This window comes from Mastacembelus armatus, chromosome 24 (genome assembly GCF_900324485.2).
Source record: "Mastacembelus armatus chromosome 24, fMasArm1.2, whole genome shotgun sequence".
Classification (NCBI taxonomy): domain Eukaryota; kingdom Metazoa; phylum Chordata; class Actinopteri; order Synbranchiformes; family Mastacembelidae; genus Mastacembelus; species Mastacembelus armatus.
In genome coordinates, this window is record NC_046656.1 from 5,774,169 (window position 1) to 5,788,397 (window position 14,229).

At 41.4% G+C, this 14,229-nt stretch overlaps 1 protein-coding gene across 1 annotated transcript in view; it reads left to right on the plus strand.

The window, feature by feature from the left end:
- The first annotated feature begins 9,253 nt into the window (after positions 1–9,253).
- The window catches only part of ptchd4 (patched domain containing 4), a 30,888-nt gene continuing 25,912 nt past the window's right edge, over positions 9,254–14,229 (plus strand). The window contains exon 1 of the mRNA XM_026319142.1: positions 9,254–9,679. Within this exon, the coding sequence (XP_026174927.1) occupies positions 9,254–9,679 (426 nt within the window). The remainder of the gene's footprint in view (positions 9,680–14,229) is intronic.

The window sequence follows — 14,229 nt, forward strand, 5'->3', positions numbered from 1 at the left end:
CTTTTTTGATTGTACATGGTACATGACTATTGATGGGCACTTTAGTCTATGAGAGCAGGGTCTGATGGCTAGTTAATGACACCCAATTTGGGCTAAGTGGTCTTACTGTGAACAGACAAGCACTCATTAGAGTCTGGTCTGCTTGGAACAGTTGAGTCCATGCAGAATCAATCAGCGACATCCACCACCAAGCTGTCATTAAGAAAACTCTCAATTGTTTTTCCCAAGTCACTTTAATAGGCAGATGAAAATGCTTCTTTTTATTAAAGATTTCTAGAGAGTGTGTAGCCTGAAAGGCTGCTAAATCTAGCTAAAAGTGGATGAACAAGCCTTTCTCTGAAGATTAATGGTCATCAGAGGAGGAGCTGAAGTGACTAAGAGCATGAATCCTTTGGCAAAGGTCTGTGTTTTTGTTCTTGACATAATTAGGTGGAGTCTGTGTCTTTGTGCATTTTAGGGGTTTTTAACTGTGTCAATCAACCAATACAGGGATGATAGAGCTTGTTATGCATGCCATGCTGTGTTGTATTAGATGGGTTCAGCAGGTTTAGATATGCTGTCATGCAGGAAGGAGGGCACATTCATTAACTCACTTTTCCCCAAATCTGTCAAAGGAGCAGAGACAGAAATAGAAACATAAAGCCTTGTTATGTGCAGGTATTTTTGGGATACAAGTGACACTTTGCAGATGCTGGTCGTGCTGACTGTGAGATATTTTTAGGGAGGCAGAGACATGTTTTCTTTTGATGTCACTATCAGAACTAGATGCTTTTGTTTATCAAATGCATTGAATTAGCTAATAACAATGTTAAATTAAGTTTGAATTATGAAACATGAGAAACATGAAAAGTGATTCATCTATATATCTAGCTTCAATTACATGTGTATACATACTGTATATACACATATACATACATATATAAAGGACAAAAGGACATTTCTAAATGCTGTCATTTGTGACTGCTTAGTCTTGCATAGTTAGTTAGTAGAGGATGTTTTCCATATAATTCTGAAAAATAATGCAACTTGTAGGCCTTTTCCTCTATAGAAGCTTAGATGACCTGAAACATAAGCTACAGCCATAATCACAGGCTCTACTTTTGTTCACACTATAGCCCATTGTCAGCATATCACTTCTTTTTTCCAGTTCTGTCAATCCATTGGTACACAAAAGACATAGATGCCATCCTGTATTTATTCCTACAGCACAGCCTAAGGCCATTTTCTTCACTGCATCTGTTATTGCAGGTTTTCTACAGTGGCATGGTACTGCTACATTGTTGGAGTTTTGTATAAACAGTCAAGTAAAGTCAGACCCCACCATAAAAACAGTAATGCAATAAAAAATTAGACACCCAGTAAAAAAAAAAAAAAAACGTATGTATTCAACCAAGATTTCCAACATAGGTTCAATCCAATCTGCATAACTTCAATAATAAATATCAGGAACTTTTTCAACCAGAGACATACTTCTCTAAGCACTACCCTTTGTACAAATTAGAGTAGTAACTACTTCTCACCTCTGTACACCCCTGTACTTAAGTAGATTTTTCAGGTAACTGTACTTTACTTGGGTATTTATTTTTCTGACACCTTTTTCCTTTTACTCCCTACATTTAAACACAAATGTCTGTACTTTCTACTTCTTATATGATCAAAACAAGCTTGTTACTTTTTTAACCTCCATGGATGACGTCACAACATAAAGGCTGTAACTAGAGAGGGAAACAGAGTGAGTGTACAGGTTATGATAGAGAGAAAACTTGCAGTGTGACATGGAGAAAGAAAGGGATCCAGGCAGTATAACCCGAGTCCGACGACGATGCAACAAATTCGGAAAAGCAAGGCATTCACCATCCATGGCCGTATTTAAAAGAACTGTTCGATGTTGTCGGTTCCAAGAATGATTCATGGTGGATGCGTTGTGTTATGTTCCCTGTACAGCATTGTGCAGGTTGTTAATAAAAGAAGAAAAATTTCCTGTTTTTTCTGTGGAACTTTTTTAGTTTTGCTGAGTTATCAAAAGATGTATTGTGGATTGATGATGGCAAAAAAAAATACATTTTTACTTTTTTACTTAAGTACATTTTAGACCCTGTACTTTCTTGCTTTTACTTGAGTAAAGGAGTTGAGTCAGTACTTCTTTTTTCACACAAGTACTTCTACTTAAGTACAGAATGTGAGTACTTTTGCTACGTCTGAAATTAGTGTATGTTTTCCACCAGAAATGACTGCTTAAATGTAACAGAAGATTTTGCAGTGAAGAAGAAATGCATTTTAAGCCTTTTGCTGTGCAAAATATGTGAAAATGAGGTCCAGGTTAAAAATAACTGGAGTTGTTCTACAGGCAAGACATTAAAATCCCTAAACCATCACCCAATGTAAGGAATTGTCAATAAGAGCATCAGCAGCAGTGTGTCTGAAATATTAAAGAGTGCCAACAACACCACTGTGTATTCCAGCCAACTTATGTTCATGTGACCTGACAGAATGTTTTAATGCGGAGTTAGAAACTGTAAAGGAGCTACTCCCAGTAAGCTTTTCACACATCAAATTCAAATTCTGGAACTTGTCTCTAATTTATGTTGTGTAACCCTGTTACATTGGAGTATCAGTGTCAGTGGAAACCCACAAAAACCTCTACTTAATAACTCTAGCTTAATACCATGACACTGACGCTCTGTGTAATCCCAAATGGGAAGAGGAAATCAATTTATGAAAACCAAAGCTGAGACAGAGAAGGTTCCAAAACCATAAACCCCCAGCTAGCCTGTAACCATCCTGCAAAGAAACTAACTTTCTTTAGTCAGTACTGAACTGAGTTTTGTCAGTTAATAGTTCTTTTAAACTGACACAAAGCCTGGCTAAGAAAAAAATTACTTTTGCATGCAGAACATGTATGTCGGTGTGATTTTTGTTGATGCACATTTGCACATGTATGCATGACAATGTAAGCATACAAGCATGCTAGTATAACCCCTGTCTTGTGTTTGTGAGTCTTTGTGGAGGTGCTGATGAATAGCTCTGATTAGCAGTAAGGACGACTGCGGAGCCTTTGGAGTGCCCTGGAGGATTACAGGACATTGGCAGCATTTGGGAAACAACCACTCAGGCAGAAAATCACTTTCATAAAGTGACATATACCCTACACACACCCACACACACGCGCAACCTCAGATACACAACATAGACACACATACAGAAGCATCTGACTGAATCCAAGGCGGATAAACAGGCACTAATCCAACCATTAGTTGGAAATATACTTCATTTAAAGGTATGTAGAGGGTGGTAAACTAAAAAGTGATTAAATTGACTTTATTCTAATGTAGCCCATACAATACAATCCATCCCCTCCTCCCTATGCATTGTCCACCCACCTGTCATCAGAGAGTGCCTCGACTTTTAGTAATCTATGTATTTTCCCATGTAGTGTCACATGACTACACTATGTAGCTTGAAATTGCAATTAGAAATTTTACAACATGACTACAGTTCTGTCAATATCTACGCAGAAGACAATGTCAACAGGCTGCATAAAAATCTTCATGTCTTACCTGTGATGGCATTTTTAAATGTAGCAAAAAGTAGGCAGTCAGATGACACTGCATTGTTTTTGCTGCTTTTGCTACTTCATTTTGGTGGCACAATAACAGCTAAGTCCTCAGATGTGTTGTCATAAGGCAGCTTGTTACAAAGTTAGCAAACACTTGTGTCAATTTTCTAATAGGCAGACCTCAAAATACCTCTGCACACTGCTTTTTCTGTGCACTGTATGATCATCACATTTCACTTCATGAATTACTGTAGCAACAGGGGTGTAGTCTCAGAAATGTGTAAATCTTCAAAGAGGAGAGATCTGCACATAGATGAAATGTCTTTGTTTTGTTTTTGTTTTGGAAATAATGTGCAGACCGTTGGTTATGTATTGTAACCTAAGGTTCTGTGCATTGGGCGCAGCCCTCTGGGCTATCACTAATGGGTCTTATGTCATTCCTCATGCTAAGCACTGAAAAAAAAATAGAACTAGCTTTTTTGTCAGCTAGCTTGAGGGACCAGTGGGGCCCACAGCCCAGAGGGCTGTGCCCAATTCACAGAATTTGCATTCACAGCAATAGGGGCACGAAGAGTCAACAGCCACACTGTTTAGAAAAACTACTGCAGAAGGTACATAGAGAGAGGGAGAGAGAACAAAGTAGGGGAGAGAGAGAGCACAAAGTTAGTGACATTCAAAGGTGGAATATACATGTGAGGTGGGAGGAGAGGAAGGGAGAGGAAGGGAAGGGGGGAAAGGGTTAGGGTAGGGGAGCTCAGTGCACCGATGGTCCTTGGGCAGTCTAGGCCTATAGCAGCCATGTTTTGCGACAGACGCACTCCTCCGTACAACGTATCCTCTATCCACAAATTATTTGCCATTTGTGTGTCTTCATATGCCTTACAAGATGTGTTATAAAGATTTTCATACTTTCTCACCGCCTCTGGCAGCTGTTCCTCAAAACTATCCATTGCTATGACAACTGGCAGCAGAAAAAGTGGGAAGACAACATTTCCGCTTTCCGTGTTAACCACACCCACTTCAAATTTCAATCACACAATAGCTGTCGGACACCACACGAGAAAAAAAGTTCTGCCCAGATGATGTGTCAAGAACAAGCTGCGAGAACTCCCAAACCAGGGCTGTGAGAAAAAAATGATGTCATTTCTCACAGCCCTGGGAGACAGAACAAACTACTTGCTTTTTGCAGAGTACTTACAGAGGCCTTTGGTGCAATAGCTGAAGAAAAGAAAGGAAGGATCCCCCTGAAACGCCGCTTATAGATGGGCAACACAGTTTGGATGGGGGGGGGGGGGGGGGGCACCCCATGTGGGTGTGGAGAATTTTCTCTTAAGTGCTTAGCATAGGAAAGGGAATAAAACCCATTAGTGATAGCCCAGAGGGCTGCGCACCAATGACTGTTATGATGTTGGTGTGGCGGGTGATGAAGGAGAGGCGTAGGACCCAAATGCAGACACAAAAAAAGCTTTATTTTCCCTAAACACAAAACACTCGTCAAATAATGCTCTGACACAGAACAAAGGAGCGTTGGAGGTATATATAACAAAAAGGGCACCTGGTCAATTAGACACAGTCTGACTAATGAATGAATGAAAAGCTGCCGGGGGTCCAATTCAGGGCAAGACAGGGAAAACCATACACAATAAAGGACCATGGCAGGAAGTCCCAAACGGGAGTTATGACAGAGACAGAACTCTTTTGCTTGAAGTTTAAAAGAGGAGTATATAAAATTTGCCATCAGAAAACATATATAAAAGAAACAAAATGTCACAGATAGCCCTGATCACTATGACCAAAGAGGTGCTCTAATATATATTACTGTCAATTGTAAAAGGCAAATGAAATATTTGTAGCAATAATGCAGATAACAGAATGTGCATTAGTCAGTAGGTTTGAGGCTTTGAGTGCATGAGTTTTTGTTCATGTGGTTTTTGGGGGCTGATCAGTAAGAATAATATTCAGAGGGTTTAGTAAAAAATCCACCTGAAACTTTGCAGTAACAGGGCATGCTTTACATGCTTACGTATATGTATTTGTACCTTAATATCACTATTAATCTATGGCATTATTATCCTATTTAATTGCATTAAAAAGCACCAACTGTTTGACAGCATAATTTCAAAACTTTGTGTTCACACACAGATTCTTCTTGTCCTACTGACCACAGATGTTTGTTTCTAGAGGGAAGCATTTGGCATCCAATCAGAAGCTAAATGGAATGTGGTCTCTGTGTGGCCTTTAATGAAATCCTTCCTGTGGGGGGGATTTATGGTTCTGGAAAAGAGAAAGGCATAAGAACATACATTTAGGTCAGCGATCTGTAAAGCATTTATGTTACCGCAAACTGTGTGTACAAATGAGGATTCATGCTGCACATGACAGCTGGATCATGGGCTGGTGTATCTACAGTGGCATGGCAATGAATGGCTGAATTGGAAATGACCTTCTCTCAGAGGGTAATGCATTAACATTTCATGTAATAACAGCTTTGAAATGTATTATGCCCAGTTTCTACCTCTCTACGGCACTGCATGGACTGCACTTTTTGATACTCATGTTTTCTATTCCAACCACTAATACAGTGTGCCACAATAGATGGTTTATCTGAAGTTGTCAGGAGTGAAGACCATTTTAAAGAATGACTTTCTGGGAAATTATGATTTATTTAGCACAAATGCACAGATGTGGTTTCTACTTTGGTCTAATGAGCAGAGTTGAAGCTTTTTCATTTCAATCAGCAAACACACCCAAACTGCTTCTGACACTCAAAGGGAACAAATAACAAGTAATGCTGCCACATCTTTTGCTCAGGAGGCCTGTTTGGCAGCCTAGTGAATGAGGTTTTTCTTCTGCCAAGAAGTTTTTCAGGTGCAGCAGTACTGATTGTACATGCCCTACTTTTTATGCCACTTCTCCACTGATATTACTCCAACTGTAATAGACTCTGCTGAGAAAATCAGTGCTCTACTAAAGGGAGATTAAGTTCTGGGTCAACAACAATGACAACATTCTCCAACATTTACACAATAAGGTCACAGTTCACGGGGGATTCCTCAGTGGCTTTCTTTGGATACAGACTGGGACAGGGCTTTAATGATGACTACTGCTCATTATACAAATGACAACAACCAGGAGTTAATCCTAATCCTGAGCGGTAATTGATTTTTCCCTGATGAGATGTTTACTAAAAGATCACTAAACGATATTAGACTATAGGACAGGGTTTAATCCTTGTTTATGCATCTAGTTAGTAAGTGGCAGGCAGCTGTGTGAGTAAGATGGATGACAGACACTTTAATAGCACAAAGTATTAAACACATTTAGTGAGTGTGTTAAAAAAAATGAAAATATATTTTTTTACCCAAGGCTGGATTACCAATAAAGGTGCAGGGCTTCAAACCAGATGAGTCAGTAACTGAAATGATAATGGTAATAGACTCTAAAGTTTCATCTCATCTTGAGGTGCTGTTGGATAATGGAAACCTGTCCTAAAATCTAGTTTGAAAGGTATGAGTCTGAGAATTACTGTTTTAATGGGGTGTGGAGGTTTGGGTGTGGGAATTTTTACATGAATGCATTGGGGTTGTGTAATGAGGAATACAGGATCCATTCTGCCTTCTCTCTTCTGTAGTTTGTTCTCTCTCTCTCTGTACCTTCTGCAGGTGTCCCTGGTCCTGGAGCTGTTTATCGCTGATGTGCAGTTACTGGTCCCACCAACCTGCAGTGTCTATTTGTTGTTTATTGTTGCTGTTCTTTTCTCTCTGCTCTATCCACTCACCCCAACTGGTCGAGGCAGATGGCCGCCCAAACTGAGCCTGGTCCTGCTGGAGGTTTTTTCGTCCGTTAAAGGGAGTTTTTCCTCTCCACTGTCGCCAAGTGCTGCTCATAAGGGATTTGTTGGGTTTTTGTAAAGTTCCTTAATTTGATTGTATTGTGGTTTGGCGCTATACAAATAAAACTAAATTGAATTGCATTAAATTAAATTAAATCACCACAGTGTCCTTTTGATACATTTAACATTTCAGTTGATATTATATTTAAATATTGAATCTTCATATATATGTGTGTTTTTAATCAACTGAAATATCCGGTCAGGGTAATATTGTAGCATATTTTCACATTTTGTTGGGGGCTAGTAGATGTGAAATCCCTCAGCAGAACAGGTTCTAGAAGCCCTGACTTTATTTACAACTGTGAGGAAAACTGTTCTGGAGTCATAATAACTGCAGAGAAGGATGATATGATCAATCAAAAGCTGAAGTGACACAAAAACAAAACAAAGAAAATTTAAAATTGAGAACCTGAGTTATGAAAATTACCTGCAAAGTGAATCAATAATGACAATAGTTGTTAGTTGCAGCCTTATATCCTGTACTTTGAAATTAAGGGACAAGAAAGTCATTCAGTTACCAATAAAATGTCAAAAACATATGTTTAGCAGACAGCAGGAACTCTTCATAATGACCTCAAAGTGCAACACACACTGTGCTGATTTGTGTTGGTTTTAATGAGGCACTGGAAACAAGGGTAATTGAAGGGTCATCTGATAATAAAATGCTTTAATGTGTCATTTAGGGATATATTTCCAAATACTGGATTTTGCTGTTTAGTTTGGGCAACTTGTTTGTGCAGAAGGTGCACGACGTTGGTGCTGCTGAAGCTTTGATGCTTCTGTAACACTAAAAGACAGTTCAAGGTCAAGGCTGGTCATTTACCAAGAATGCGTGTCACCGCTGCCAAACCTTTTCTATCAGGCTGCCGAATAGACATCTCTGAGTTTGTCTACATGTAACATTTCCACATGGCCGGAAAATAGCTTTAAAGCTGCCATTTTGATGCACCTGCCCTATGAAAGACCGTAACTGGAGAATTACATGAATGCCAGGATCCAGTCTGAACCATATTCTTGACTAACAGCGGAAGTGTGTGGGTTTTAGAGGAGTGAAAGTGGATGTGGAATAATCAATGAGAAGCCACATGAACAGGCAGCTTATTCAGAAGAAAGAAAAAAATCAAGGTCTGTATTTCCTGTCAGGCCACCTTGCCCGGCCTGAATAGCCACTCAGCATGAAGCGCAGCACAAGGTGGGTCTCCCCATTCATGAAGCACTGACTCATCCCTGAGATTGCTTTTTGGCCATTTAAGCCACCTGCAGGAACATTTTTACAACTCTCATGTTGCCTGTTGCCTGCGCTGTTCCTAAAATAACCAGGCACCACGGGCGCTCCCCTCTCCAGCCTTCCTTCCCCCTCGTCCAAACCCGCCACATGCTTACAGTTAAGTACATAAATCGGGCGCCGCCGCTGCTGTGAGAGCTGTGGAGGCAGACAGACAGGAGGAGGCACACATGCACATCGAACTGCCGCGGCTCGTCGCTGCTACCACAGCCGGTGCAGCGAAGGAGGTGCACGGCTTCTCTCCATCACACGCAGGCGGAATGGCTTGAGATCAGACACCACGGACTCCTTTCGCTGATGCACGGTTGTTTTCCGACTGTCTGCCCGTCTGTGTGTCACCGTGCGTCTTACCGCGAATTGCTGCAGTGCTGCTTTTCCAGGTGTTGTGGTGTGTGCGTGTGTGTGCGTGCGTGTGTGTGTGTGCGCGCGTGTGTGTACGTGTATGCGTGGTGGTGGTCTTGTAGCCTAGTGTAATTCTTTTACGAATTGGACTAAGCCGGGGAACGGAGTCTGATGTCACATGTGCTTCATCGGAGGAGACGGGGCATCTGCAAGCTGGATTTTGTGGAGGATGCTGCGGCAAGTGATACACAGAGGGCTCAAGGCTTCGTTCTACTGGCTGGGCTTATTCGTTAGCAGGCACCCCGTTTTCTTCCTCACTGTCCCTGCGGTCCTCACCATCATTTTCGGATCTACCGTGCTGAGCCGATTCAAACCGGAGACCGACCTGGAAGTACTGGTCGCTCCGACACACAGCCTCGCCAAGATCGAGCGGAGTCTCGCCAATAGCCTGTTTCCGATCGACCAGTCTAAGCACAAGCTGTACTCGGATTTGCACACCCCGGGCAGATATGGTAGGCTGATTCTACTGGCCAAGTCCGGTGGGAACATCCTGGAGCTGGCAGACCAGGTCCTGCAGGTCCACAAGCAGGTGTTGGATTTGCGCGTCAATTACAAGGGATTCAATTACACGTTCGCGCACCTCTGCGTCTTGAGCCACAGGGACAAGCGCTGCCTCTTGGATGATATCATCACTATCTTCGAAGACATCAGACAAGCTGTGCTCTCCAACAGCACTTTCCACAAGGTGCCCGTGAGCTACCCAAACACAACGTTAAAGGTGAGATTTTACTGCACACTGCAGCTGCTCTTACATGCATGTCAGCCAGGCTCGGGCACACTGTCTCCCAGAAATCCGTCCAACACAGCCGTGGTGACAGTGCAGCAGCAGTCAGCAGGTGAATGGCTGGAGCAGGCTGGCCCTGGGATCTTACCATAATTTCTGAATGAACGCGGTGGGGTTGTATTCAGGCTGGAGATTGCTACATATGTCAGCCGAGGGAACCCTCTCCATAACACAGACAGCCAGCTTTGCAGTTTTCACCTCCCTTGTTGGTGCAGGTGAATTGATTGGCTACATATAGTCCCTGACTGCTCTGCTCTTTTCCTCCACGCACACACACACACACACACACACACACACACACACACACACACACACACACACATAGGGCTTTCCTCTTTTTTTTTTTTTTGATGCAGTGTCCCCCTCTTTCCTTCTCCTGGCTGCACATGCAGCATGACATGGCTACAGCAGCTCATAGACTCTGGTATCCTGCTTCTTCTCTGTTGCTCAGTGGGATCTGACTGCACACATGCAGCTGTATCACACATACCCTTCTGACAGCACTTCTGCATCACAAACCATGGCTGGATGCTGCATGTAGAAATACAGGTGCTCATTCAGGAGGCTCACAAGTACATCAGCTGTGGATGTGCTGTGCAGATAATGGAGGCTTTTAAACTGGAAATGTGCTATGCATGATTTGAAATAATTAGTATTAATCTAAATCTTTGCATTAAGGTAATTAAATAGTAATAGTTACATGCCAATGTAAGTGCAGGTCATATGGGTTTATTCAGCTTAGCTGCATGATGTGTTTTTTGTGATGAAATAAACTATGTCCCTAATACAATGCCTTGAGGAACATTTATAGTACAGCTCTAACAGAATATGGACATATAGTGTGCACACATACAATCACCATAATGACCACTTATTCAACATGTCTCAGACAGATTGTGGCGTACATGCTCTCATAACGTAGTCTCAAACTGTCCAAACACATATGTTGTGTATCCCAAACCTGGTCTCCAGAATGACAGGTTGTAACTTCCACTGAATGAGCTGTCCATGCAGCATCAGTCTTTGAATGGAATAGTGAGGCCATTCAGCATCGTGTTGCTGCATGTTTGGTTTCTAATGTTCAGGTTAAGGGATACAGGGAATGTTCATTTGGATGCCAAGTGTGGGTAAAATATTTTTTACTTTTGCAGTTTTTTGTCCCTAATAACTCTATTGATTCTATATAAAGCAGTAAAGCAGTCTCTGAAGCAAGTCAGAAAAAGATCTTCCAAAAAGACTATTGCTGCTACATATCTTCAGTGTTGTAGTTTCTCATTACTAGATGTATAAATACACAGCTGTTTGCAAACACATTTTCCATACAGCTGAACAGGTCATAATACAGTTCTATGTGAAACTTTGGGCACCCCTGGGAAAATTAACATTTTATTGATTGAAGTGATAGGAAATGCATGCATCAAATAAAATATTTACCTTTTAAATAGGTTAATGTACTTATTTTACTTTGTATTTCTTCAATTTGAAAAAAACAAACCAACTGTGGCTCGTACAAAAGTTTGGGAATCCTTCCACTTGTAAAACACTCAAGCCTTCATTAAGTGGTTAGGCCTTAATTGACTCATTAGGACTTGTAAGGCAGGTCAAGCATTGTGATTAGGAGTTGCTGATGATGCCTCTAGAGCTCGATAAATTCTATCAGTCTTCAAACCTTGCAGTAACACTCACACCCATGGACTCCTCTAAGCAACTGACTAAGGATCTGAAAATGAAGCTAACTGATGCCTGGAGAGCAGGGAAAGATAAAAAACATGATCAGTTCAAATTTCCACTGTTTGGAATATCATTAAGCTGGGGAACTGTGAAACTCAAGATGTGGAAGACCAAGAAAGTTTGCACATAAAACTGCAGATCTGCGAGGCAGAAAGGTAGAGCAAAAACCCATGGCAGCAAAGGAGCTGTGAGGGGTGCAGCTGACACAGGACTGGTGATGCACTGTTCCACTGTGCATTGATGAGGCACAAACAGGATCTTCAGTACATGGAAGGGTCATCAGAAGGTGACCACATGACAAAATTGCCAAAGCCACATTCACCAGAGTTGGAAAAAGAAAAAGAAGGCACATTTGATGCTGCAACTGTCAAGCATGGGGGTGGAAATGTGCTGTTTTGGTGGTGGTGGTGTAGCAGCCAGTGGCAGAGGAACTAGTGCACATAGAGAGGGAAGAACAGACTGCATGACATATCCACAATTCCTGCATGCAGATTTCATGCAGTCAATCAGGAAGGTAAAACTGAAAAGATTCAGGCTACTACAACAGGACAATGATCCAAAGCAAACCTCAGCATTTACCATGAATTGCTGAAAGAAACACAAGCTGAAGCTTTTGATATAGCCATAGCATTCCCTGACTTGAACACCACTGACAGCGTGTGGGTAGATCTTAAACATGCCGAAAAATATGTGAAGGTGGCAGCCACATGCCCTGTGTTTGAGCCTGAATGAGCTCTACTGTTTATGAAAGTAACATTACATTAATATTTGAAGAAATGCTTTTGTGTCTGTTTTCTAAATGGGGTTGCATTTACTTTTGGTTCACTTTATAAATCAACTAAATATGGTATCAGGTGTGCCCAAACAGTATGCTAATCCTGGGTTCCAAACTCACGTTACTGTTAGCTTCTCTGCAACATGAATGATTGTTCTTCTGAACCTGAAAGTTTACGTGACCTTCTTTCTCTGAGCTCATGCTTTCTGCTCTCTCCATGTTCTTGAATCCTTCTTCTCTCTGCCTTATGAGCTGTCTGGGCTAATTCATTTGCTTGGCTTATTAAGCCTCGTCCTGCTCTTTGATGTCAAAACTGAGGTTTATTTCTGTGCTTGTTATATAGACTCTGTAAGAAGTCCTACTTTTTGCTGAGCTGAACTTTAGCTCGCTTCCCAGGAGAAAAATGTTAAAAATATATATAGTCTTTGTTTGGCACTGTCTGCTGTATTTTTAGTTGTGTCAGTTTTTTTAAGCTGGCAGGTATTTTAAGAATAAAAATACATTAAAGAATACTGTTAGAAACAAAGGCAAGGCGAATGGGGCTTCATGAACGACAATGATCTTAGCATATCAAGGAAAAATACGAGAGTTGACAAAAGAGAACCAACATAAAGTGTCTTGGTAAGGTGTTGAGCCACCACGTGACTCCAGAACAGCTTCAACATGCCTAGGCATTGGCTTGGCAAGTCTCTGAAATCTACTGGAGGGATGAATCAAAAGATATTCCTTCATTTGGTGTTTGGCTGCTGGTGGTGGAGAACACTGTCCAAAATCTCCCAGAGTTGTTCTGTTGGGATGAGATGTGGTGACTGTGAAAGCCACAGCATGTGATTCACATACTTTTCATCACACCTTTCAATGGCTCCATCATGCCTATGGATCTGGGCACTGCCACCCTGGTAGGAACCCATAAGGACAGAAATGGTTCATCACAGGGTAAAGGTGGTCACCCAGATTTAACCCAGGGTACACATACACACAGTGGATCGAAACCATGGTAGCAAAATGCCCCCCACAGCATAACACAGCCACCAGATCTCTTCATTGAAAGAGTCAAACCTACAGGGTTTTACATTCATTTGTCCCTCCTCTGTATATGTACTAGCAAAATTGCCAGGATTTCCAACATTATCAGTATTTACTATTGATCAGGATTCTTAGAAAATTCTAGATGAAAGAAATGTAGAGATACCATAGTTTGTGATGTCCTGCACTCTGCCACCACCACATCACAATACGTGTGTCTTCATAATAAATCAGAAAACTGGAGGTGAGAGCAAAAAGGAGGATGGGGGGGGGGGCAATGAGGCACAGGAATTGGCTGATGGGTTTGGGTATGTGTGTTTCAGTAGCTGGTTTGCCCTAGGGTGCGTTTGAGTACATGGTAATAAAAAATAGTCAATAGTATCCTCAGCTGCCTCCTGAAACCACATTAAAACCTTTGCTATACTAAACACAATAGCCTCTGAAATCAATCAGGGTATTACCATTTAAGGGCTGATCTGACAATATAGAATTATACTTCATAAAGTTACTGGACTTGTGAGAGATTAAAAAGATAAAATACCTATGAACAGTACCTGTGCTACATTTTTACTGTGGAATTACAGATAGTGTTCTTACTGAAAAACTGTACCTTTCTTTAGCTTTCTGCAGCTTCATGTCTTCACTGCAGAAACTTCTAGGAGAAAACACAAGCACACCTGCACGACTAATGACGTCCATCAGTCACTCCATACTTCATTTTTGCTAATTAGCAAACATAGGCTAAAATGCTAAGCTAAGATAGTGATCATGGCTAATG